The sequence below is a fragment of the Lates calcarifer genome, linkage group LG4 (assembly GCF_001640805.2).
Source record: "Lates calcarifer isolate ASB-BC8 linkage group LG4, TLL_Latcal_v3, whole genome shotgun sequence".
NCBI classification, from domain to species: Eukaryota; Metazoa; Chordata; class Actinopteri; family Centropomidae; genus Lates; species Lates calcarifer.
Genome location: NC_066836.1, coordinates 573,784 through 600,333, shown reverse-complemented (window position 1 = coordinate 600,333; position 26,550 = coordinate 573,784). Strand labels below are relative to the sequence as shown.

The 26,550-nt window shown below is 39.6% G+C and overlaps 2 long non-coding RNA genes and 4 gene segments (V, D, J or C); 1 reads left to right on the top strand and 5 right to left on the bottom strand.

The window, feature by feature from the left end:
* LOC108884888 (T cell receptor alpha variable 3-like) overlaps positions 1 to 7,040 on the bottom strand; it is a 37,318-nt gene extending 30,278 nt beyond the window's left edge. Inside the window, 1 exon segment of the V gene segment in view lies at positions 6,836 to 7,040. Coding sequence covers positions 6,836 to 6,890 — 55 coding nt within the window.
* The window catches only part of LOC127142406 (uncharacterized), a 70,834-nt gene that overhangs the window by 32,746 nt on the left and 11,538 nt on the right, over positions 1 to 26,550 (top strand). The window lies entirely within an intron of this gene.
* The window catches only part of LOC108884896 (T-cell receptor alpha chain V region CTL-F3-like), a 29,955-nt gene continuing 5,544 nt past the window's right edge, over positions 2,140 to 26,550 (bottom strand). The window contains 1 exon segment of the V gene segment in view: positions 2,140 to 2,719. Coding sequence covers positions 2,340 to 2,719 — 380 coding nt within the window.
* LOC108884902 (T cell receptor alpha variable 26-2-like) lies at positions 4,160 to 4,763 on the bottom strand. The segment is given in 2 exon segments: positions 4,160 to 4,553; positions 4,656 to 4,763. Coding segments are annotated over 2 exon segments (393 nt in total).
* On the bottom strand, positions 10,137 to 13,108 carry LOC108884917 (uncharacterized). 3 transcript variants are annotated; one of them, XR_007813134.1, is made up of 3 exons: positions 12,917 to 13,108; positions 12,649 to 12,823; positions 10,137 to 10,275 (listed from the first exon to the last, which is right to left on the bottom strand). It is a non-coding gene; the product is annotated as an uncharacterized LOC108884917 (long non-coding RNA). The 3 variants fall into 3 exon arrangements; XR_007813135.1 differs by lacking the exon at positions 12,649 to 12,823 and adding an exon at positions 10,409 to 10,583; XR_001961143.2 differs by lacking the exon at positions 10,137 to 10,275 and adding an exon at positions 12,377 to 12,515.
* On the bottom strand, positions 14,220 to 15,210 carry LOC108884900 (T cell receptor alpha variable 38-2/delta variable 8-like). The segment is given in 2 exon segments: positions 14,220 to 14,864; positions 14,955 to 15,210. Coding segments are annotated over 2 exon segments (435 nt in total).

The window sequence follows — 26,550 nt, the reverse complement described above, 5'->3', positions numbered from 1 at the left end:
CTACACTTTGTATCACTGTGTTTCTCAGAGCACAGTAGTAGAGACCTGTGTCTGCCAGGGTTAGTCTGGTTATGGTCAGTTCAGTTGATTTATCTGTTGTTTGGGATTCATATCGTTTGTCAGGAATATGGTCTACACCTTTCCATGTTCCTTCTCCTTTATACAGTATAAACTGAGGTGCCTGAAGGTCAGAATGATGTCTGTACCAGTTTAAGTAAAAACGATCGTATGATGTCTCATAGTCACATCTGAGTGTGACAGATTGTCCTTCTGTTCCACTAACTACACCTCCTACAGGAGAGATTGAGTTTCCAGCTGTTAGTCCTGGAAAAAGTAGAGAAAATTAAGCCATTAGACTAACATTGTCCATGAGGCTGAGAGGAGAAGACAGTGGAAAATGTCAGTGTACAGTGTTACTCTGTGGACAGAAACAGCTCAACTGTAGCTGAGATCACAACTAGATTGTACAGGACGTCATGACAAAGACAGATTATTGTGTGTTTTCAAGAATGAAAATGAATAGTTTCAGCTCTTCTTGTGTAAAACATACGTACCTACGAGACTTGAAAAGAAGAAAATCACAGTGAGTTTTTCCATGTTTACAGAGGAGAACTGTTGAAACTGGACGTTCAGGATGAAGAAGTTGTGAGTGGTTTTGTGAGTTGTGTTTGGTCTGATGTTCACAGCTGGAATCAAACAGTTCTCTGCCAAGCAGCCACCTCTGCAGTCAGTAGGAGGAGACTCATATATCAAATGAATTTCATTTCTAAAACTCTTTATCACAACTGTGTCTGATGAGGGAGAAGAATCTAGACTGGATCAGAAAAAACCACTGAAGTTTAACAGTTTGTAACTCCCTCTAGTGGATGTTGTGGAGTATTGTGTTGTCTTTGCTCCAAAGGTTTTTGTACAGAGTTGTGGTGTTTCCTGTCACTGTGGGCTGCAGAGCACAGTAGTACACAGCAGAGTCTGTCACTTTAGCTGAGATGATCTCCAGATCTACACGTTTCTCTCCTTTGTTAATGTGAGCTGGGAAATCAGAAAGAATTGGATGAATCGATCCTCCCTCTGTGATGGAGAGCACGAACTCTGGTCTGGATCTCTGGTATTGTCGGTACCACTGGATATTGTAGATAGCACCGTCATATTTACAGGTCAGGTTGATGTTTGTTCCCTCTGCAACAACTTCTTCAGCACTTTGTGTCTTTATGCTGTTCATGGAACCCATGTCTGCAAAATGAGTGTTATTCATGTCAGTTAGTCTGCAAGAGATTCTGACATCAAGAGACTCAACAGAAGTTTCCGACTTTTTCTTTCATATGTGATCATTCTGAGATACATGAAAGATATTTTTCAAATAACTTGTTAATGCAGCAGGTTAACTGAGACACTCGTTAGTTGTAAAACTCACCTATGAAGTGAGATAAAAACAAAAAGAGGTAAAGCAACATGTCTTTGGAGTTGTTGAAGCCAAACAGACAGCAGATGAACAATGTTCTTCCACTGCAGTAGAATGAAAAAACTAAAGAGCCTCTCTGCTGCACAGCCCTTCTCCTCAACATCAAGCTGATTGTGCTTTTAGTTCCTCAAACATTTCTGTGCTGGAGACAGAAATAATCTCATTGGTTGAGTTGGACTTCAGTGGGCGGGGCCAGGTAATCACTTCATGCTAGTTTTGAACCACCAGTGTTGAAGTCGTTGAAATTATTTGTGCTTCCAGAAGATGTGTGCTTCTGGGAAACAACTTAGCCACAGTCTTTTCAGATGGTAGAAAGCTGAACTGAGTATTTTCGTTTAATCTTTGTTCAGTTGCGTCCACTGATTAATATCATCACTACACTGAGTCAGGGGATGTATGAGATCGAGGTCATCAGGAGACAGGGATATTTACTGTCTGAATAATCTGCATAATTATCATCATTTAAATAAATAGCCGTGTTCCAAGAATCAAACCTTGGGGTACTCCACACATAATACCCACTCTATCTGAGGCAAAGTCTCCAATGGACACAAAGAACTGACTGTCCTGTAGGTAGGCTCTCAATCATATTAGAACCAGGCCAGATAGGTTAACCCATTTATTTAGCCTTTCCATTAAAATATCATGGTCAGCAGTATCAAAGACACTGAGATCCAGGAGCAAGAACAAGAACAGATCATTTATTAAAGTCTGTGTTTATACATCAGTCCTTCACAGTTTTGACTAGTGCTGTTTCCATGGTTACCGTTTTGTGCTGTGACTAGTTTCTAAAGCTTTTCATGACAATCCTGTCTGAAAGTGAAGTTACTGTCGACTGGATGAGAAGAAACCATTGAAGTTTAACAGTGTGTGACTCCCTCTAGTGGATGTTGTGGAGTATTGTGTTGTCTTTGCTCCAAAGGTTTTTGTACAGAGTTGTGGTGTTTCCTGTCACTGTGGGCTGCAGAGCACAGTAGTACACAGCAGAGTCAGACAGCTGAAGCTTCTGGATCTTCAGAGGAACTGACTTCTCAATGATTTCAGCATGAAATCTGTCTTTCTGGATCTCTGGAGAATGGTCAACTGTTTTTGAGAAACACTTCACCAAGTACTTTGGAGAATCATTGACTCCTTGTTTGTACCAGTACAAAGATGGACTTGGGTCAGTTGTCTCAAATGTACAGTTGAGTGTAACTGTGTCTCCTTCAGCAGCAGTGACGTCTCCTGTTGGCTGGGTCACTGTGTCTTGGCCTTTACACTCTGGGGAAGAACAGAACATGCAGAGGAAGAGATGAATCAATAAAGATGATTGATTAAAGGAGAACAATCAGTAGGTTTAAAGAGTTACCTAGCCAGAGAGTCAGACACACAGACATGTCGAATAGATGTGATTTTCACTGATCATTGTCAGTTTGAACCATAGAAAGTGTTTTACAAGGTAACAAATGTCAGCAGAAATGATGTGCTCTGATTTTCTGTAGAATAAAGATGAAAAGCACTTACTGTATAGCTCAGTAATATGTTCAAGTGTTTGAAGAGGAAACATGTTGTGCTTTGTATCTTACCAAAGAAAAGAGCAGCAAGAATAATCCACAGCCAATGTTCCATGTCTACAACAAGGTTTAAATCCAGAGGAGAAACTGGCTGATGTTCAACATTCAGTCTGAGAATTGTTCTCTTCACAGCAGCAGTTATTATTGACAGAATGGTTGAACACAGTGCACAAGTAGTGCACCGCCTACTTGATAATGTGGCCCTCTAGTGGAGGTAAAAAGCTGAGTTGAAGAGTGTGGAAAAAAGGCTTCCAGCAGCTTGTCAGTGTGTCAGCTTGTGTTTTTGTACAGAGTTGTGGTGTTTCCTGTCACTGTGGGCCTCACAGCACAGTAGTACACAGCAGAGTCTGTCACTGCAGCAGAGGAAGTGGTCATGTTGATTTGCTTTTGATCGACTTTAATCTTCAGTCCAGTGATTGAAGTAGTTCCTACTTGTCCTGAAGCAGAGTGAGAGATGATGAACTCTGGTCTTTTTCCTGGATATTGTCGATACCAGAAGAAATAATCTTGACTAGTAGCTTGTTTGGAGTATGTGTAGGACAGAGTAACAGAGCTGCCTTCTAAACTGAACTCTTCATCCTTGTCTGGAGTCAGTTGTTGACAGCTGACACCTAAAGAAACAGATAAATGTTGTTAAAGACCATGTTAAACTCTGATTGCCTGTTCCAGTGGTTTCTAGCAAACAGATCCTCTAAAGGCATTTATTATTCCTGCTTTAACCTACCTTTTATTATGATGAGAAACAAAGGAAACATTCCACAGTAATGCAGTGACAGCATCTTTCAGACAGTATGTGTGTTATGTATGGTTTAGATATTGAATGCATCTGACAGTGGGAGTTGTTTTGTGTTCTGCTCTTTGACAGTGTTGCTCCTCCCTCAACCTGTCCCTCCTCTCATATCACTGTATGTTATCAACACCAAAACCACACCTCAATAGATTTTACAGCTTTAAGCCCAAAAACATAAACCTCTGTTATTCTCATCTTTGCATTCTTTGCTTTGCTTTTGACACGAGAAACTGGCTGATGTTCAACATTCAGTCTGAGAATTGTTCTTTTCACAGCAGCAGTTATTATTGACAGAATGGTTGAACACAGTGCACAAGTAGTGCACCGCCTACTTGATAATGTGGCCCCCTAGTGGAGGTAAAAAGCTGAGTTGAAGAGTGTGGAAAAAAGGCTTCCAGCAGCTTGTCAGTGTGTCAGCTTGTGTTTTTGTACAGAGTTGTGGTGTTTCCTGTCACTGTGGGCCTCACAGCACAGTAGTACACAGCAGAGTCTGTCACTGCAGCAGAGGAGATGGTCATGTTGATTTGCTTTTCCTCCACTTTAATCTTCAGTCCAGGGAATGGACTGTTCAGTACTTGTCCTGAAGCAGAGTGAGAGATGAGGAACTCTGGTCTTTTTCCTGGATATTGTCGATACCAGAAGAAATAATTAGTTGATGTCAGTGTGGGGTATGTGTAGGACAGAGTAACAGAGCTGCCTTCTGAACTAAACTCTTCATTGTTGACTGGAGTCAGTTCTTCACAGTTGATGCCTGAAGAAGAAGATCGCTGTTATTTCATGATAAAAAAACACTGAAAGAACAATTCAGACATTATTGGGACTGAAGTCTTTTGTGCTGTATAATCTAACATACCTGTCAGAGTAGTGAGAACCAGCAGAGACAGTCCATAATAATCTAATGACAACATGTTGAATAAAGGTAATGTTTGTGGTTTGTGTATTGGACTCTGCTGAATATGGAAGTTCCTCTCTCTTCTATAGTTCAGTAACAGCTCCGCTCCTCCCTGAATCTCTCTGTCTCCTCTTAGATCTGTATTTTCGCTTCTCTCTGTTACACTTCCTCTACCTTCAACTCTGGAAATGACTCTGCTGCTGCTGTCACCATCATATAAATAATCTTTCACTGTTGAAAGCTTTTCATTGAACATCAAGTATAATTCAATTCAATTTTTCAATTCAATTTTATTTATATAGCGCCATATCACAACAACAGTCATCTCAAGGCACTTTTCATATAGAGCAGGTCTAGACCGTACTCTTTAATAGGTATTTACAGAGAGAGACCCAACAAATCCCAAATCAAATGGTGTAGAAGGACGAGGATGTCGTACACTTTTATTAATTAGAAGAAAGCCAATCTGATAGAATCTGCTTCAGCATTTTACTTTAGTTTTCATTTTCCAATTTCTTTCTGCTTTTCTTCTGCATTTTTTCAGCCATTTTCAACATTTTATCAGATATGCAATTCAGCATTTGCAAGGCTCTCAAGTTGCTGCCAAAGTTCAGTCCAGTGCAGCAACTGATCCTGTTCAGGAGACAATGTAGGGAGGCTAAAATGGTGATATTGGTGATATTTTGTGGCTGATAAAACGGAGGTCCAGTTTACAATCAGAGTCAAATCTAACACCAAGATATCTGCCAGAGATTCTTAAGTTCAAAGCACTAAGGAGGTCATTCTCAATCTGATCCCTGTCATTGGTGGGACCAATGAGAATGATCTCAGATTTGTCATTAAACTGGAGACAGTTGTTAGGTATCCATCTTTTAAAGTCTGCTAATCAATTATGCAGGGTTTGTAGACCTGTTTTATCATTGGATTTAATTGGAAGATAGATTGGTGAGTCATCTGCATAGAAATAGAACTGAATGTTATGGTTTCATATGATGTTGCCAGGAGGAGTTTTTAAAAGGAAAAAGGAAAAAGCTGGGACCTAAAACTGAGCCCTAGGGAGACGCCATATTGGATAGGAGCTGTGGAAGACACAGAATGACTTATACAAACTGAAAGATGTGTACCAGTTAGCTAGGACGTAAACCAGTGAGGGGCAACACCAGAGTTGCCATTATGGTTCTCAAGATGGTTTGAGAGGACAGTGTAAGACTGAGAACATGCTGTAGAGATTGTATACCTGATCCATACTGGGAACACCTTGGGAGGATCCCCCAGGAAGACCTGGAAAATGTTGGAGAGAGGGAGCATCTGGGCAGAAAATGGAAGGATGGAGCATGTAAATTGTCTAAACCTACATATGATTACTTTATTTTTTCAATAAATTGCAATTGTTTTACATTTGGGCAGTTGTGAAAATGTATCTCACAAAAATATTCATCTTACATAGTTGAATTTAAGCTCTGTTAGATCTCAGACTCAAACTGTTACATGCAGTTATGAATAATATACCACACCACCTCATTCTCATCAAAATTTGTGTTTTATGAAATAACACTCACTCTGTCAGTCTGATTTTTATCTTTATGGATTCATATTCTGTTATCAACACCAAAAAGAATCTAGACTGGATCATAAGAACCCATTGAAGTTTAACAGTGTGTGACTCCCTCTAGTGGATGTTGTGGAGTATTGTGTTGTCTTTGCTCCAAAGGTTTTTGTACAGAGTTGTGGTGTTTCCTGTCACTGTGGGCCTCACAGCACAGTAGTACACAGCAGAGTCTGTCACTGCAGCAGAGGAGATGGTCATGTTGATTTGCTTTTCCTCCACTTTAATCTTCAGTCCAGGGAATGGACTGTTCAGTACTTGTCCTGAAGTAGAGTGATACATGAGGAACTCTGGTCTTTTTCCTGGATATTGTCGATACCAGAAGAATTCATTGCCAGTTATCAGTTTGAGGTATGTGTAGGACAGGGTAACAGAGCTGCCTTCTAAACTGAACTCTTCATTGTTGACTGGAGTCAGATCTTCACAGTTGATGCCTGAAAGAAAAAATAGCTTTTATTTCATGATATAAAAGACTGAATAAACAATTCAGACATTATTGGAACTGAAGTCTTTTGTGCTGTATAATCTAACATACCTGTCAGAGTAGTGAGAATCAGCAGAGACAGTCCATAATAGTCTAATGACAGCATGTTGAATAAAGGTAATGTTTGTGGTTTGTGTATTGAACTCTGCTAAATATGGAAGTTCCTCTCTCTTCTATAGTTCAGTAACAGCTCAGCTCCTCCCTGAATCTCTCCGTCTCCTCTTAGATCTGTATTTTCACTTCTCTCTGTTACACTTCCTCTACCTTCAACTCTGGAAATGACTCTGATGCTGCAGTCGCCATCATATAAATCATCTTTCACTGTTGAAAGCTTTTCATTGACCATCAAGTATAAATGGTGTATCTGGTGAATGGTGAATCTGATAGGATCTCTATGTTCTGACACGACCAAATGTCCATAAAAAATATCTATTTTTCAACATTTCAAGCATTGCTTCAGCATTATTTTACTTTAGTTTTCATTTTCCAATTTCTTTCTGCTTTTCTTCTGCATTTTTTCAGCCATTTTCAACATTTTATCAGATATGCAATTCAGCATTTGCAAGGATCTCAAGCTGCTGCCAAAGTTCAGTCCAGTGCAGCAGCTGATCCTGTTCAGGAGACAATGTAGGGAGGCTAAAATGGTGATATTGGTGATATTTTGTAGCTGATAAAAACACAGTTGGACAACCTTTTTACATGGAAGTCCAGTTTGAGTTTGGAGGGTGGGGGGTCATTTGTTCCCTAACTGGGACAGAGACATCCTCTGAATGCCTCAGGTGATGTGAAGCAGAGTGTCAGGTAAGGATGGAGAGATACAGGCATGTTGGTTAACAGAATGTCAGCAGTATTTATGTCCAGCATTAGGTGAGAAGTTTTTTGTCTGTTTTTGGTGATTTCTTTATAACAGAAAGGTAGCTGAGATGACTCAAAGGTGGATCACCTTGTCAGAGTTTAGCAAGAACCTGTTTTATACTTTCATACTATGAAAGTAGAGACATCCCTGTACAACTTTATTCTACTGATAATTAAAGGAAAATGTTCAATATTTTATCCACATTATGAGCTTCGTCCTTAACATCAACTAACAACTTAACAAGATCTGATTTCACCTGTTTTACAGGATTTAAGGGGAACATAAAAGGATGTCTGTTCTATTAATGGAATATATAATAATGACAATAATAACTTTATTTAAATAGCACTTTTATAAACTGGGTTACCATGTTGTACGTACATAGACAGAGCAAACCAATAAAAGGAACAGAGTGAATCAGGAGGTCAAACAAAACAGGACAGATTAAACTATGTATGTAAAAACAACAAAATCACTGAAACAATCATATAAAATAAAGGAAGTAAAAACCAAGGATAAAACAATCACACTCGGAATTAAAACCAGCTGCATACAGGTATGATGGAATGAAACTTAATGTTAAGGTTTTGTATGATGTTACCCATAGACAGTATGGAAAGGCAGAAAGGGATGGTGACCTAAAATTGAGCCCTGGGGGAGCAGAAGAAAACACAGAATCATCTATACTAACTGAAAAGGGTCTACCAGTTAGATAGGAGGTAAACCACTCAGGGGGTAACACAAGAGTTGCCTATATGGTTCTTGAGATGGTTTGAGAGGACAGTGTAAGACTGAGAACATGCTGTAGAGACTGTATACCTGACTGTATACAGACTGGGAACACTTTGGGAGGATCTACATATCTTTAACTACATGGTCAGCAGAGAATGGTTATAAGGAAAGCTGAGCAATAAGGTTGGTAGTGGATCATCATCAGATAAACAGTGTTAACTACTGTAAACTTACTAGAGCCCCTTTAATATCTCAACATGTGACTTAATCTTCTTTTCACAGTGTTTGCTTCTGTTAAAGTGTGATTCTACTGAATTTTTATTTTGATTTCAGTGAAAATATAAACAACTGATGATTTCATTCATTAGTTAATGTATGTGGGGTGTTGCTCTACATGTTGCCAGGAACAGTGAAGAATGGAGGCAGCTCAGTGTAGCCTAATGACCCACAGTGTATGATGAGGATTGACTGAGTATATCAGTGTTCATTCATTTGTTTTCATTGTGTGTTAAGTTTGAAGCATCATCCAGTTGGTTTGTCATTGATGTGGATTTGCTGCTCATGTGAATCCTCCCACAGTGTTTGATTAGCAGCTGTAACCACAGTGACTCTGATAAAACAGGAATTAGCAGAATCCATCTGATATGAAGAGTAGTCAGATATCTGTGTTCAGGTTTTTGTACAGCCTCTTCTACACTTTGTATCACTGTGTTTCTCAGAGCACAGTAGTAGAGACCTGTGTCTGCCAGGGTTAGTCTGTTTATGGTCAGTTCAGTTAATGTGTCTGTTGTTTGGGATTTATATCGTTTATCAGGAATATGGTCATAACCTTTCCATGTTCCTTCTCCTTTATACAGTATAAACTGAGGTGCCTGAATGTCAGAATGATGTCTGTACCAGTAAAGGTCAACAGCACTTGCTGTTGTCTCATATGTACATCTGAGTGTGACAGATTGTCCTTCTGTTCCACTGACTTCACCTCTTTGAGGATAGATTGAGTCTCCAGCTGTTAGTCCTGGAAAAAGTAGAGAAAATGAAGCCATTAGACTAACATTGTCCATGAGGCTGAGAGGAGAAGACAGTGGAAAATGTCAGTGTACAGTGTTACTCTGTGGACAGAAACAGCTCAACTGTAGCTGAGATCACAACTAGATTGTACAGGACGTCATGACAAAGACAGATTATTGTGTGTTATCAAGTATGAAAATGAATAGTTTCAGCTTTTCTTGTGTAAAACATACGTACCTACAAGAGTTGAAAAGAAGAAAATCACAGTGAGTTTTTCCATGTTTACAGAGGAGAACTGTTGAAACTGGACGTTCAGGATGAAGAAGTTGTGAGTGGTTTTGTGAGTTGTGTTTGGTCTGATGTTCACAGCTGGAATCAAACAGTTCTCTGCCAAGCAGCCACCTCTGCAGTCAGTAGGAGGAGACTCATATATCAAATGAATTTCATTTCTAAAGCTCTTTATCACAACTGTGTCTGATGAGGGAAAAGAATCTAGACTGGATCAGAAGAAAGCACTGAAGCTTAACAGTGTGTGACTCCCTCTGGTGGATGTTGTGGAGTATTGTGTTGTCTTTGCTCCAAAGGTTTTTGTACAGAGTTGTGGTGTTTCCTGTCACTGTGGGCTTCACAGCACAGTAGTACACAGCAGAGTCTGTCACTGCAGCAGAGGAGATCTGTAGGTGAAACTCCATTGTTTCCTTGTCATGTTTTAAAGATAGTCTTGGTATTGTTTCTGAATAATCTGTGATGAGAAGCTGTGGAGATGAACTGAACTTCTGTTGATACCAGTAGAGGCTTTGTACAGACTGAGAATAGCTGCAGGAGAGAGTCACAGTGTCTCCTTCTAAAGCCATCATTACATCTTTAGATGGTTTCACTAAATCCTCAGAGGATCCTGAAAAGAACAAAGATATATTTAAACTGTGTACCTGTGTGTTGAAGTTTAGTTGATGAAAAGTAAACTCCATGAAAATAAAGTCACATGACTTATCACCTGTTCCACTTTGATACGTCTGTTGAGTACTTACCAGTATGAAAGGAGACTATCATCATCCAAACTAAAAGCAGTAGCATCATTTGACTTGTCCTGAATGAAGAATAGAGAGAACACAGCAGCTCTTCAGTTCCAAAATGAAGCCTTTCATATTCAGTTGTGTAGCTCCTCCTCTTGCTGTGCTCTGTTTCCAATCAGGCTGATGGAAGCTTTAGAAATGACAGTGATGCTGCAGTCATCATCATCATCATCATCATCATCAGAGAAGCTCAGACTGAAGGAGGAATCTGCTGAAAACTCACCTGAATGAATCTCTACACATTCAGAAGTTTCAAATGTTTCTCAGAGCATTGTCTCTGGTGGTTTAAGATGTGAACATCTGTCTCTGTTGTTTTCTGTGTAAAACTCCACACAGCAGCTGTGTGTTGATGAACATGAACTGTTCTCTCTGATTATTACCTCTGTCTGTTTGGTGCCACAGCTGTGTCTTACTGTCATGGTTCAATAATGTAACTCAGTGTGGTCAGCAGAGTTTCACTGTCTGCCATCTTCAAGTGCAGAGACAAGGAGACAAGAGATGGAATAAGAAACAGTGGAGACAAAGAGACACATCATGTCTACAAACAACAAGTGCTATTACAGTTCAAGAAAAAACTTGTTATTGTCCTGTGACCTTTGTATTTTATTCATCTTGTTTTCCATAAAATATTGTTCTGTTTGAAGCATCATCCAGTTGGTTTGTCATTGATGTGGATTTGCTGCTCATGTGAATCCTCCCACAGTGTTTGATTAGCAGCTGTAACCACAGTGACTCTGATAAAACAGGAATTAGCAGAATCTATCTGATATGAAGCTGTGGTTTGAATCCCACTTCCCTCCTCTTTGAAGAGTAGTCAGATATCTGTGTTCAGGTTTTTGTACAGCCTCTTCTACACTTTGTATCACTGTGTTTCTCAGAGCACAGTAGTAGAGACCTGTGTCTGCCAGGGTTAGTCTGTTTATGGTCAGTTCAGTTGATGTATCTGTTGTTTGGGATTTATATCGATTTGTATTGGGATTATAGTCATATCTGCTGCCTTTTGCTCCCTTTCCAAGTATAAACTGAGGTGCCTGAAGGTCAGAATGATGTCTGTACCAGTAAAGTAGGACACCACGTGCTGATGTCTTATAGTCACACCTGAGTTTGACAGATTGTCCTTCTGTTCCACTGACTTCACCTTCTACAGGAGAGATTGAGTTTCCAGCTGTTAGTCCTGGAAAAAGTAGAGAAAATGTAGCCATTAGACTAACATTGTCCATGAGGCTGAGAGGAGAAGACAGTGGAAAATGTCAGTGTACAGTGTTACTCTGTGGACAGAAACAGCTCAACTGTAGCTGAGATCACAACTAGATTGTACAGGACGTCATGACAAAGACAGATTATTGTGTGTTATCAAGTATGAAAATGAATAGTTTCAGCTTTTCTTGTGTAAAACATACGTACCTACAAGAGTTGAAAAGAAGAAAATCACAGTGAGTTTTTCCATGTTTACAGAGGAGAACTGTTGAAACTGGACGTTCAGGATGAAGAAGTTGTGAGTGGTTTTGTGAGTTGTGTTTGGTCTGATGTTCACAGCTGGAATCAAACAGTTCTCTGCCAAGCAGCCACCTCTGCAGTCAGTAGGAGGAGACTCATATATCAAATGAATTTCATTTCTAAAGCTCTTTATCACAACTGTGTCTGATGAGGGAAAAGAATCTAGACTGGATCAGAAGAAAGCACTGAAGCTTAACAGTGTGTGACTCCCTCTGGTGGATGTTGTGGAGTATTGTGTTGTCTTTGCTCCAAAGGTTTTTGTACAGAGTTGTGGTGTTTCCTGTCACTGTGGGCTTCACAGCACAGTAGTACACAGCAGAGTCTGTCACTGCAGCAGAGGAGATCTGTAGGTGAAACTCCATTGTTTCCTTGTCATGTTTTAAAGATAGTCTTGGTATTGTTTCTGAATAATCTGTGATGAGAAGCTGTGGAGATGAACTGAACTTCTGTTGATACCAGTAGAGGCTTTGTACAGACTGAGAATAGCTGCAGGAGAGAGTCACAGTGTCTCCTTCTAAAGCCATCATTACATCTTTAGATGGTTTCACTAAATCCTCAGAGGATCCTGAAAAGAACAAAGATATATTTAAACTGTGTACCTCTGTGTTGAAGTTTAGTTGATGAAAAGTAAACTCCATGAAAATAAAGTCACATGACTTATCACCTGTTCCACTTTGATACGTCTGTTGAGTACTTACCAGTATGAAAGGAGACTATCATCATCCAAACTAAAAGCAGTAGCATCATTTGACTTGTCCTGAATGAAGAATAGAGAGAACACAGCAGCTCTTCAGTTCCAAAATGAAGCCTTTCATATTCAGTTGTGTAGCTCCTCCTCTTGCTGTGCTCTGTTTCCAATCAGGCTGATGGAAGCTTTAGAAATGACAGTGATGCTGCAGTCATCATCATCATCATCATCATCATCAGAGAAGCTCAGACTGAAGGAGGAATCTGCTGAAAACTCACCTGAATGAATCTCTACACATTCAGAAGTTTCAAATGTTTCTCAGAGCATTGTCTCTGGTGGTTTAAGATGTGAACATCTGTCTCTGTTGTTTTCTGTGTAAAACTCCACACAGCAGCTGTGTGTTGATGAACATGAACTGTTCTCTCTGATTATTACCTCTGTCTGTTTGGTGCCACAGCTGTGTCTTACTGTCATGGTTCAATAATGGAACTCAGTGTGGTCAGCAGAGTTTCACTGTCTGCCATCTTCAAGTGCAGAGACAAGGAGACAAGAGATGGAATAAGAAACAGTGGAGACAAAGAGACACATCATGTCTACAAACAACAAGTGCTATTACAGTTCAAGAAAAAACTTGTTATTGTCCTGTGACCTTTGTATTTTATTCATCTTGTTTTCCATAAAATATTGTTCTGTTTGAAGCATCATCCAGTTGGTTTGTCATTGATGTGGATTTGCTGCTCATGTGAATCCTCCCACAGTGTTTGATTAGCAGCTGTAACCACAGTGACTCTGATAAAACAGGAATTAGCAGAATCTATCTGATATGAAGCTGTGGTTTGAATCCCACTTCCCTCCTCTTTGAAGAGTAGTCAGATATCTGTGTTCAGGTTTTTGTACAGCCTCTTCTACACTTTGTATCACTGTGTTTCTCAGAGCACAGTAGTAGAGACCTGTGTCTGCCAGGGTTAGTCTGTTTATGGTCAGTTCAGTTGATGTATCTGTTGTTTGGGATTTATATCGATTTGTATTGGGATTATAGTCATATCTGCTGCCTTTTGCTCCCTTTCCAAGTATAAACTGAGGTGCCTGAAGGTCAGAATGATGTCTGTACCAGTAAAGTAGGACACCACGTGCTGATGTCTTATAGTCACACCTGAGTTTGACAGATTGTCCTTCTGTTCCACTGACTTCACCTTCTACAGGAGAGATTGAGTTTCCAGCTGTTAGTCCTGGAAAAAGTAGAGAAAATGTAGCCATTAGACTAACATTGTCCATGAGGCTGAGAGGAGAAGACAGTGGAAAATGTCAGTGTACAGTGTTACTCTGTGGACAGAAACAGCTCAACTGTAGCTGAGATCACAACTAGATTGTACAGGACGTCAAGTCAAGTCAAGTCAAATTTTATTTATATAGCGCCAATTCACAACAGAAGTTATCTCGAGACGCTGTGACGTCATGACAAAGACAGATTATTGTGTGTTTTCAAGTATGAAAATGAATAGTTTCAGCTTTTCTTGTGTAAAACATACGTACCTACGAGAATTGAAAAGAAGAAAATCACAGTGAGTTTTTCCATGTTTACAGAGGAGAACTGTTGAAACTGGACGTTCAGGATGAAGAAGTTGTGAGTGGTTTTGTGAGTTGTGTTTGGTCTGATGTTCACAGCTGGAATCAAACAGTTCTCTGCCAAGCAGCCACCTCTGCAGTCAGTAGGAGGAGACTCATATATCAAATGAATTTCATTTCTAAAGCTCTTTATCACAACTGTGTCTGATGAGGGAAAGAATCTAGACTGGATCAGAAGAAAGCATTGGAGTTTAACAGTGTGTGACTCCCTCTAGTGGATGTTGTGGAGTATTGTGTTGTCTTTGCTCCAAAGGTTTTTGTACAGAGTTGTGGTGTTTCCTGTCACTGTGGGCTGCAGAGCACAGTAGTACACAGCAGAGTCAGACAGCTGAAGCTTCTGGATCTTCAGAGGAACTGATCTTAAGGCAGAATTCAGAGTAGCTGAAAATCTCTCCTTGAACTCGTCTGCTGTGTTCCCACCACCCAGTTTAATGCGTTGAAGGATGAATTTGGGGCTGTGGTCTCCATCCTGTTTGTACCAGTAGAGATATGGATTTGTTGAACTGCTGTTATATTGACAGTCAAGAGTTCCAGCCTCTCCTTCAGTAACAGTCACATCTCCTGTTGGCTGCAGCACGTTGTCTTTTTGTGCTCTGCATTCTGTAAAACACCAACAAACAGTATCAGTGTGCTGTTAAAGAATCATGTCAATGTTGGATTGATATCAGAGAAACAGAGTTGTGTTCATACCAAGGCACATAGCAGCCAGCAGCACTGAGATGAACAGAGGCGTCATATCTGCAGTGTTGAGTCACTGTGAGCTACAGCAAGTATAAAGAAGGCTGTGAGCTCTCTGTTTAGTCTTCATCAACACTAAGTTGGTGGATTAGAAGGAGGAGCCTGATCACAGTGACAGGGCTCATTCACAGCCCTCTGTTATTCCTCCTACTGACAACTTTACACTCAGCACAGTTTGGACCACTAAGAGTTGATGGTTCTTCATTTAATCTTAAAATACACAATATGAATGAAGTTGATAACAGCTTATTTCCCAAACTTAACTTTTGTTTTCAGTACTATGTCCACTAGGTATCTGGTATTTAAAAAATATCTCTGTTTTCCTTCAAGCACTGCTTCATTCACTAATTCATCATCTTACAACACCTCATTATCATTAGCTTTTCACTTTAATCATAACAAAAACTGATTGTTTTAGTTCCTCAAACATTTCTGCTCTGGAGACAGAAATAATCTCTTTGGTTGAATTGGACTTCAGTGGGTGTTGAAGTTTAACAGTGTGTGACTCCCTCTAGTGGATGTTGTGGAGTATTGTGTTGTCTTTGCTCCAAAGGTTTTTGTACAGAGTTGTGGTGTTTCCTGTCACTGTGGGCCTCACAGCACAGTAGTACACAGCAGAGTCTGTCACTGCAGCAGAGGAGATGGTCATGTTGATTTGCTTTTCCTCCACTTTAATCTTCAGTCCAGGGAATGGACTGTTCAGTACTTGTCCTGAAGCAGAGTGAAACATGATGAACTCTGGTCTTTTTCCTGGATATTGTCGATACCAGAAGAATTCATTGCCAGTTATCAGTTTGAGGTATGTGTAGGACAGAGTAACAGAGCTGCCTTCTAAACTGAACTCTTCATTGTTGACTGGAGTCAGATCTTCACAGATGATGCCTGAAAGAAAAAATAGCTTTTATTTCATGATATAAAAGACTGAATAAAGAATTCAGACATTATTGGAACTGAAGTCTTTTGTGCTGTATAATCTAACATACCTGTTAGAGTAGTGAGAACCAGCAGAGACAGTCCATAATAGTCTAATGACAGCATGTTGAATAAAGGTAATGTTTGTGGTTTGCATATTGAACTCTGCTGAATATGGAAGTTCCTCTCTCTTCTATAGTTCAGTAACAGCTCAGCTCCTCCCTGAATCTCTCTGTCTCCTCTTAGATCTGTATTTTCACTTCTCTCTGTTACACTTCCTCTACCTTCAACTCTGGAAATGACTCTGATGCTGCAGTCACCATCATATAAATCATCTTTCACTGTTGAAAGCTTTTCATTGACCATCAGGTATAAATGGTGTATCTGGTGAATGGTGAATCTGATAGGATCTCTATGTTCTGACACGACCAAATGTCCATAAAAAATATCTATTTATCAACATTTCAAGCATTGCTTCAGCATTATTTTACTTTAGTTTTCATTTTCCAATTTCTTTCTGCTTTTCTTCTGCATTTTTTCAGCCATTTTCAACATTTTATCAGATATGCAATTCAGCATTTGCCAGGATCTCAAGCTGCTGCCAAAGTTCAGTCCAGTGCAGCAGCTGGTCCTGTTCAGGAGACAATGTAGGGAGGCTAAAATGGTGATATTGGTGATATTTTGTAGCTGATAAAAACACAGTTGGACAACCTTTTTACATGGAGGTCCAGTTTGAGTTTGGAGGGTGGGGGGTCATTTGTTCCCTAACTGGGACAGAGACATCCTCTGAATGCCTCAGGTGATGTGAAGCAGAGTGTCAGGTAAGGATGGAGAGATACAGGCATGTTGGTTAACAGAATGTCAGCAGTATTTATGTCCAGCATTAGGTGAGAAGTTTTTTGTCTGTTTTTGGTGATTTCTTTATAACAGAAAGGTAGCTGAGATGACTCAAAGGTGGATCACCTTGTCAGAGTTTAACAAGAACCTGTTTTATACTTTCATACTATGAAAGTAGTGACATCACTCTACAACTTTATTCTACTGATAATTAAAGGAAAATGTTCAATATTTTATCCACATTATTAGCTTCGTCCTTAACATCAACTAACAACTTAACAAGATCTGATTTCACCTGTTTTACAGGATTTAAGGGGAACATAAAAGGATGTCTGTTCTATTAATGGAATATATAATAATGACAATAATAACTTTATTTAAATAGCACTTTTATAAACTGGGTTACCATGTTTGTACGTACATAGACAGAGCAAACCAATAAAAGGAACAGAGTGAATCAGGAGGTCAAACAAAACAGGACAGATTAAACTATGTATGTAAAAACAACAAAATCACTGAAACAATCATATAAAATAAAGGAAGTAAAAACCAAGGATAAAACAATCACACTCGGAATTAAAACCAGCTGCATACAGGTATGATGGAATGAAACTTAATGTTAAGGTTTTGTATGATGTTACCCATAGACAGTATGGAAAGGCAGAAAGGGATGGTGACCTAAAATTGAGCCCTGGGGGAGCAGAAGAAAACACAGAATCATCTATACTAACTGAAAAGGGTCTACCAGTTAGATAGGAGGTGAACCACTCAGGGGGTAACACAAGAGTTGCCTATATGGTTCTTGAGATGGTTTGAGAGGACAGTGTAAGACTGAGAACATGCTGTAGAGACTGTATACCTGACTGTATACAGACTGGGAACACTTTGGGAGGATCTACATATCTTTAACTACATGGTCAGCAGAGAATGGTTATAAGGAAAGCTGAGCAATAAGGTTGGTAGTGGATCATCATCAGATAAACAGTGTTAACTACTGTAAACTTACTAGAGCCCCTTTAATATCTCAACATGTGACTTAATCTTCTTTTCACAGTGTTTGTTTCTGTTAAAGTGTGATTCTACTGAATTTTTATTTTGATTTATATATAAATATAAACAATTGATGATTTCATTCATTAGTTAATGTATGTGGGGTGTTGCTCTACATGTTGCCAGGAACAGTGAAGAATGGAGGCAGCTCAGTGTAGCCTAATGACCCACAGTGTATGATGAGGATTGAGTGAGTATATCAGTGTTCATTCATTTGTTTTCATTGTGTGTTAAGTTTGAAGCATCATCCAGTTGGTTTGTCATTGATGTGGATTTGCTGCTCATGTGAATCCTCCCACAGTGTTTGATTAGCAGCTGTAACCACAGTGACTATGATAAAACAGGAATTAGCAGAATCCATCTGATATGAAGCTGTGGTTTGAATCCCACTTCCCTCCTCTTTGAAGAGTAGTCAGATATCTGTGTTCAGGTTTTTGTACAGCCTCTTCTACACTTTGTATCACTGTGTTTCTCAGAGCACAGTAGTAGAGACCTGTGTCTGCCAGGGTTAGACTGTTTATGGTCAGTTCAGTTAATGTGTCTGTTGTTTGGGATTTATATCGTTTATCAGGAATATGGTCATAACCTTTCCATGTTCCTTCTCCTTTATACAGTATAAACTGAGGTGCCTGAAGGTCAGAATGATGTCTGTACCAGTAAAGGTAAAAACCACTGTATGATGTCTTATAGTCACACCTGAGTCTGATAGATTGTCCTTCTCTTTCACTGACTTCACCTTCTACAGGATAGATTGAGTCTCCAGCTGTTAGTCCTGGAAAAAGTAGAGAAAATGAAGCCATTAGACTAACATTGTCCATGAGGCTGAGAGGAGAAGACAGTGGAAAATGTCAGTGTACAGTGTTACTTAGTTGACAGAAACAGCCCAACTGTAGCTGAGATCACAACTAGATTGTACAGGACGTCATGACAAAGACAGATTATTGTGTGTTTTCAAGTATGAAAATGAATAGTTTCAGGTTTTCTTGTGTAAAACATACGTACCTACGAGAGTTGAAAAGAAGAAAATCACAGTGAGTTTTTCCATGTTTACAGAGGAGAACTGTTGAAACTGGACGTTCAGGATGAAGAAGTTGTGAGTGGTTTTGTGAGTTGTGTTTGGTCTGATGTTCACAGCTGGAATCAAACAGTTCTCTGCCAAGCAGCCACCTCTGCAGTCAGTAGGAGGAGACTCATATATCAAATGAATTTCATTTCTAAAGCTCTTTATCACAACTGTCTCTGATGAGGGAAAAGAATCTAGACTGGATCAGAAGAAACCACTGAAGTTTAACAGTGTGTGACTCCCTCTAGTGGATGTTGTGGAATATTGTGTTGTCTTTGCTCCAAAGGTTTTTGTACAGAGTTGTGGTGTTTCCTGTCACTGTGGGCGTCAGAGCACAGTAGTACACAGCAGAGTCTGTCACTTTAGCTGAGATGATCTCCAGATCTACACGTTTCTCTCCTTTGTTAATGTGAGCTGGGAAATCAGAAAGAATTGGATGAATCAATCCTCCCTCTGTGATGTAGAGCAGGAACTCTGGTCTGGATCTCTGGTATTGTCGGTACCACTGGATATTGTAGATATCACTGTCATATTTACAGGTCAGGTTGATGTTTGTTCCCTCTGCAACAACTTCTTCAGCACTTTCTGGCTTTATGCTGTTCATGGAACCCATGTCTGCAAAATGAGTGTTATTCATGTCAGTTAGTCTGCAAGAGATTCTGACATCAAGAGACTCAACAGAGGTTCTTGACTTTTTCTTTCAAATGTGACCATTCTGAGATATTTAAAAAAATATATAAAATCAACATCTGAATTTTCTATTATGGAAATTCTAAATTTCCACTCTGGTTATGAAATGTAGAACAAATGCACTGTTAATGCAGCAGGTTAACTGAGACACTCATTAGTTGTAAAACTCACCTATGAAGTGAGATAAAAACAAAAAGAGGTAAAGCAACATGTCTTTGGAGTTGGTGAAGCCAAATGGACAGCAGATGAACAATGTTCTTCCATTGCAGTAGAATGAAAAAACTAAAGAGCCTCTCTGCTGCACAGCCCTTCTCCTCAACATCAAGCTGATTGTGTTTTTAGTTCCTCAAACATTTCTGCTCTGGAGACAGAAATAATCTCATTGGTTGAGTTGGACTTCAGTGGGTGTTGAAGTTTAACAGTGTGTGATTCCCTCTAGTGGATGTTGTGGAGTATTGTGTTGTCTTTGCTCCAAAGGTTTTTGTACAGAGTTGTGGTGTTTCCTGTCACTGTGGGCTGCAGAGCACAGTAGTACACAGCAGAGTCTGTCACTGCAGCAGAGGAGATCTGCAGATACATTCGGGTTTTATCCTCACTCACTTTAACAGACAGTCCAGAGACTGGAGCTGATAGTAATTCTCCAGACTCCTGATGAGAGATGAGGTACTCTGGTGGTTTTCCTGGATATTGTCGATACCAGAAGAAATAATCAGTATAAGCAGCACCTTTTTTGGAGTATTTGTAGGACAGAGTAACAGAGCTGCCTTCAAACCTGAACTCTTCTTTCTCAACTGGAGTCAGTTCATGACATCTGACACCTGAAGGAAGAGAGAACTGTTATTACTGTGTTAAAAAAGAAAGCCCTAAATCACATTAATGAAATATTGGAATTATATTAATTGAACTTTGAGAAAAAATATAGATCATAAAATACCTGTTAGAGTAGTGAGAAACAGCAGAGACAGTCCATAATAGTCTAATGACAGCATGTTGAATAAAGGTAATGTTTGTGTATTGAACTGAATATGGAAGTTCCTCTCTCTTCTATAGTTCAGTAACAGCTCAGCTCCTCCCTGAATCTCTCTGTCTCCTCTTAGATCTGTATTTTCACTTCTCTCTGTTACACTTCTTCCTGGTTCACAGACTGGTGGCAGAATTTATTGAAGTGTGATGTTTTTCAACTGTTTATGAGCCCTGTCATGGGTGGGAGCAATGAGAATTACTTCAGATTTGTCATTAAACTGGAGAGAGTTGTCAGAACTTTTAAAGTCTACTAAGCAACTATTCAGGTTTATAGACCAGTTTTATTATTGGATTTATCTGGAAGATAAATCTGCAAGTCACCAGTGTAGAAATTGAACTTAATGTTATGATTTTGTATGATGTTGCCCAGAGAGAGCATGTAAAAGGAGAAAGGGATGGGACCTGAAATTGAGCCCTGGAGGACACTGTGGTGGATAGAAGCTGAGGAAAACAAAGAATCACTTACACTAACTGAAAAGTGTCTACCAGTTAGATTATTCCTAGGACACAGTCTCTGAAAACTTCATCTTTTAACAGTGTGTGACTCCCTCTAGTGGATGTTGTGGAGTATTGTGTTGTCTTTGCTCCAAAGGTTTTTGTACAGAGTTGTGGTGTTTCCTGTCACTGTGGGCTGCAGAGCACAGTAGTACACAGCAGAGTCAGACAGCTGAAGCTTTTGGATCTTCAGAGGAACTGACTTCTCCTTGATTTCAGCATGAAATCTGTCCTTCTGGATCTCTGGTGCGTGATCCACTGTTTGTGACAAACACCTCAGCATGTACTTTGGAAAGTCATTTTCTTCTTGTTTGTACCAAAAGAGAGTGGGCCCTGAATATGTTGTCTTAAATGTACAGTTGAGTGTAACTGTGTCTCCTTCAGCAGCAGTGACGTCTCCTGTTGGCTGGGTCACTGTGTCTTGTCCTTTACACTCTGGTGAAGAACAGAACATGCAGAGGAAGAGATGAATCAATAAAGATGATTGATTAAAGGAGAACAATCAGATCAGTAGATTGAAGAGGAAACATGTTGTGCTTTGTATCTTACCAAAGAAAAGAGCAGCAAGAATAATCCACAGCCAATGTTCCATGTCTACAACAAGGTTTAAATCCAGAGGAGAAACTGGCTGATGTTCAACATTCAGTCTGAGAATTGTTCTCTTCACAGCAGCAGTTATTACTGACAGAATGGTTGAACACAGTGCACAAGTAGTGCACCGCCTACTTGATAATGTGGCCCTCTAGTGGAGGTAAAAAGCTGAGCTGAAGAGTGTGGAAAAAAGGCTGTCAGTGTGTCAGCTTGTGTTTTTGTACAGAGTTGTGGTGTTTCCTGTCACTGTGGGCCTCACAGCACAGTAGTACACAGCAGAGTCTGTCACTGCAGCAGAGGAGATCTGCAGATACATTCGGGTTTTGTCCTCACTCACTCTAAAAGACAGTCCAGAGACTGGATCCTTTATTTTCATTCCTGTTCCTGTGTGAGAGATGAGGAACTGTGGTTGTTTTCCTGGATATTGTCGATACCAGTAGAAGTAATCATCATCTGCAGCTTGTTTGGAGTATGTGTAGGACAGAGTAACAGAGCTGCCTTCTAAACTGAACTCTTCATCGTTGTCTGGAGTCAGTTGTTGACAGCTGACACCTAAAGAAATAGATAAATGTTGTTAAAGACCATGTTAAACTCTGATTGCCTGTTCCAGTGGTTTCTAGCAAACAGATCCTCTAAAGGCATTTATTATTCCTGCTTGAACCTACCTTTTAGTATGATGAGAAACAAAGGAAACATTCCACAGTAATGCAGTGAGAGCATCTTACAGACAGTATGTGTGTTATGTATGGTTTAGATATTGAATGCATCTGACAGTGGGAGTTGTTTTGTGTTCTGCTCTTTGACAGTGTTGCTCCTCCCTCAACCTGTTCCTCCTCTCATATCACTGTATGTTATCAACACCAAAACCACACCTCAGTAGATTTTACAGCTTTAAGCCCTAAAACATAAACCTCTGTTATTCTTATCTTTGCATTCTTTGCTTTGCTTTTGACACATTTTTGAACATTATCATCCAGTCAATAATGAATCTTGTGAAATATGTTGAAGTATTTTGGTCTAAGAGACTTGTTTTAAGAACTGACCCTTTATAACAAATGATTGTTCAGTTCTTCTCATCCCAGCTAAATAAACAAATACAGGAACATTATATTTGAAATGATTCAATCAACAATACAAAGTACCTCAGAGTAACAGTGAGAAATATGGAGACTGTCCAAGTCCATAGGTTAAATGGCAGAAAAGTGCAGGTCATCCATCTCTTGATGTCCTTAAGGTATGCTGGAATGTTGAAATTTATCTGAGTGGTTCATTTCATCTGGCTTCACTGACAAGTATAGGTGAGTATCATCTGCGTAATAGTAAATGGACTGTACTTATATAGCGCTTTTCTAGTCTTTTCGACCACTCAAAGCGCTTTACACTACAGATCACATTCACCCCATTCACACACATTCATACAGCACATATTCTATATTTAATGTGCTTTCTAAACACATTCACACACATTCACACACCGATGTGAAACACACACATCGGAGGCAATTTGGGGTTCAGTATCTTGCCCAAGGATACTTCGGCATGCAGACTGGAGGAGCCGGGAATCGAACCACCGACCTTCTGATTGGTGGACGACTGCTCTACCTCCTAAGCCACAGCCGCCCTTGACTTTTATGGAATATTTCCTGATAATGTTGCATAAAAGAAGTATATACAAGGTGAATATAACTGGTCCAAGCACAGAACATTGTGGTACTCCATGTCTCACTTATGTGTACATTGAATATTTGTAGTTAACATGAGCAAATCGATGTCAATCTAATAAACAGGACTTAAACCAGTTTAGTGAAGGTCCTTTGATGCCAATTCAGAAACTGAGTGAACTGAAAAGACTGAACATTTAGAAAGTATTCAGCTGGGAGAGCCTGGATGAAAGGCAGGAGGAGATGCTCTTTCTCTTGTACTGAGTGGGAACATATATGTTGTCACTGTGACCCTGAGTATATTGATATATTGAATGATACTGTCCCACTGCAAACTCTATGTTTGAAAGGTTATTCTTTCTGAAGTTTAACTAACTGTTTGGTTTCATGAGCCTTCACTGACAAGTATAATTGGGTATCATCTGCATAACAATGGAAGTTTTTTTTTTTATTCTAACCCTAACCCTTATTAAAGTCTGTGTTTATACATCAGTCCTTCACAATTTTGACAAGTGCTGTTTCGAACAAAGATTTCACTTGTTATTACCATGGTTACCCTGTTTTGTGCTGTGACTATTTTCTAAAGCTTTTCATGACAATCCTGTCTGAAAGTAAAATGACTGTCGACTCGATCACAAGAAACCATTGAAGTTTAACAGTGTGTGACTCCCTCTAGTGGATGTTGTGGAGTGTTGTGTTGTCTTTGCTCCAAAGGTTTTTGTACAGAGTTGTGGTGTTTCCTGTCACTGTGGGCCTCACAGCACAGTAGTACACAGCAGAGTCTATCACTGCAGCAGAGGAGATCTGCAGATTGACACCACGTTTTTCTCCAGAAAGCTGAGTGAAGAACCTTGTTTCGGATTTTAGAGAATCTGCTGCTCTTGACATGTTAAGTCCTGAGATGTACAGGAGGAACTCTGGTGGTTTTCCTGGATATTGTCGATACCAGAAGAAATAATCATCAGCTGCAGCTTGTTTGGAGTATTTGTAGGACAGAGTAACAGAGCTGCCTTCTAAACTGAACTCTTCATCCTTGTCTGGAGTCAGTTGTTGACAGCTGACACCTAAAGAAACAGATAAATGTTGTTAAAGACCATGTTAAACTCTGATTGCCTGTTCCAGTGGTTTCTAGCAAACAGATCCTCTAAAGGCATTTATTATTCCTGCTTTAACCTACCTTTTAGTATGATGAGAAACAAAGGAAACATTCCACAGTAATGCAGTGAGAGCATCTTACAGACAGTATGTGTGTTATGTATGGTTTAGATATTGAATGCATCTGACAGTGGGAGTTGTTTTGTGTTCTGCTCTTTGACAGTGTTGCTCCTCCCTCAACCTGTTCCTCCTCTCATATCACTGTATGTTATCAACACCAAAACCACACCTCAATAGATTTTACAGATTTAAGCCCAAAAACATAAACCTTTGTTATTCTGCTGGCTTTTCTTTTTCTTTGTTTTGTTTTTGAACATTATCATCCAGTCAAGAAGGAATCTTGTGAAATATTAAATATTTTGGTCTAAGAGAGACTTGGTTTAAGAACTGACCATTTAGTTCAGTAACAGCTCAGCTCCTCCCTGAATCTCTCCGTCTCCTCTTAGATCTGTATTTTCACTTCTCTCTGTTACACTTCTTCCTGGTTCACAGTCTGGTAGCAGCATTTATTGCAGTGTGGTGTTTTTCAGCTGTTTCTGGTGATTTCTTTATAACAGAAAGGTAGCTGAGATGACTCAAGGGTGGATCACCTTTTCGGAGTTTGAGAGTTCAGAGTTCAATTAGCAGGTAAAATAAAAGAGGAAAGATTACAACTATGTATGATTTCAGCAGTGACTTTAACTGAGACAGTGATGCACGCCTGATCCTTTTAGCAGGATATTCCAAGTCTTGGGGCTCTAACAGCAGAACTGTCACCTTTGGTCTAATGGGTGCCACTGAAAACATGATTGGACAAACATTTTTTTGGTTTGTTTTTTTTACATTGAGATCCACTTTAAAATCAGAGTCAAATATTACACCAAGATATGTGGCAGAGATCTTTGAGTTTGAAGCACCAAGGAGGTCATTATCAATATGAGCCCTGTCATGGGTGGGAGCAATGAGAATGACTTCAGATTTGTCATTAAACTGGAGAAAGTTGTCAGAACTTTTAAAGTCTATTAAGCAACTATTCAGGTTTATAGACCAGTTTTATTATTGGATTTATCTGGAAGATAAATCTGCAAGTCACCAGTGTAGAAATTGAACTTAATGTTATGGTTTTGTATAATGTTGCCCAGAGAAAGCATGTAAAAGGAGAAAGGGACCTCAAATTGAGCCCTGGAGGACACTGTGGTGGATAGAAGGTGAGGAAAACAAAGAATCACTGTGTGACTCCCTCTAGTGGATGCAAACCAGCATTCTGGGAAAACAGAGTCCTGGTGGGATTGTAGGGGACTATGAGATCTTTAAGGTAAGATGGAGCCTGACCATTAAGGGCTTTGTATGTGAGGACGAGGATTTTGAATTCTACTCTGGATTTGACCGGGAGCCAATGTAGAGAGGCTAACACAGGAGAAATATGGTCTCTTTTCCTAGTTCCTATCAGTAATCGTGCTGCAGCATTTTGAATCAGCTGCAGAGTCTTTAGAGACTTGTTGGGGCAGCCTGATAATAATGAATTACAGTAGTCCAGCCTAGAAGTAACAAATGCATGGACTAGTTTTTCTGCATCTTTTTAAGACAGAAAATGTCTAATTTTGGTGATATTACGCAGGTCAAAGAAGGCAGTCCTAGAAGTTTGTTTTATGTGTGAGTTAAAGGACATTTCCTGATCAAAGATGACTCCCAGATTCTTTACAGTGGAGCTGGGAGCCAGGGCAATGCCGTCTAGTGGAGCTACATCATTAGAAAGTTTATTTCTGATGTGTTCAGGACCAATTATAATGACTTCAGTTTTAAACAAAAACAAAACTAAACAATATATAAATGAGCAAGTTTAATAAAATGAAAGAAAAGTACAGACAAGATTCAAATAAGATCAATTAAATAATGATTATATTAAACATCTTCAAGTTGAGACAGGGTGGTTTGTGAACATGGTTTTAAATTTCCCATAAAATGTGAGTGTGTTGTCAATTGTTCCCAGAGGTTGGAGCATTGAAACAAAACACCAACTTCCTTAGATCAGTCTGTACTCAAGGGATTCAATCCAGCATCACTGTGATGTGTTAGTTTTTCAATTATGGCC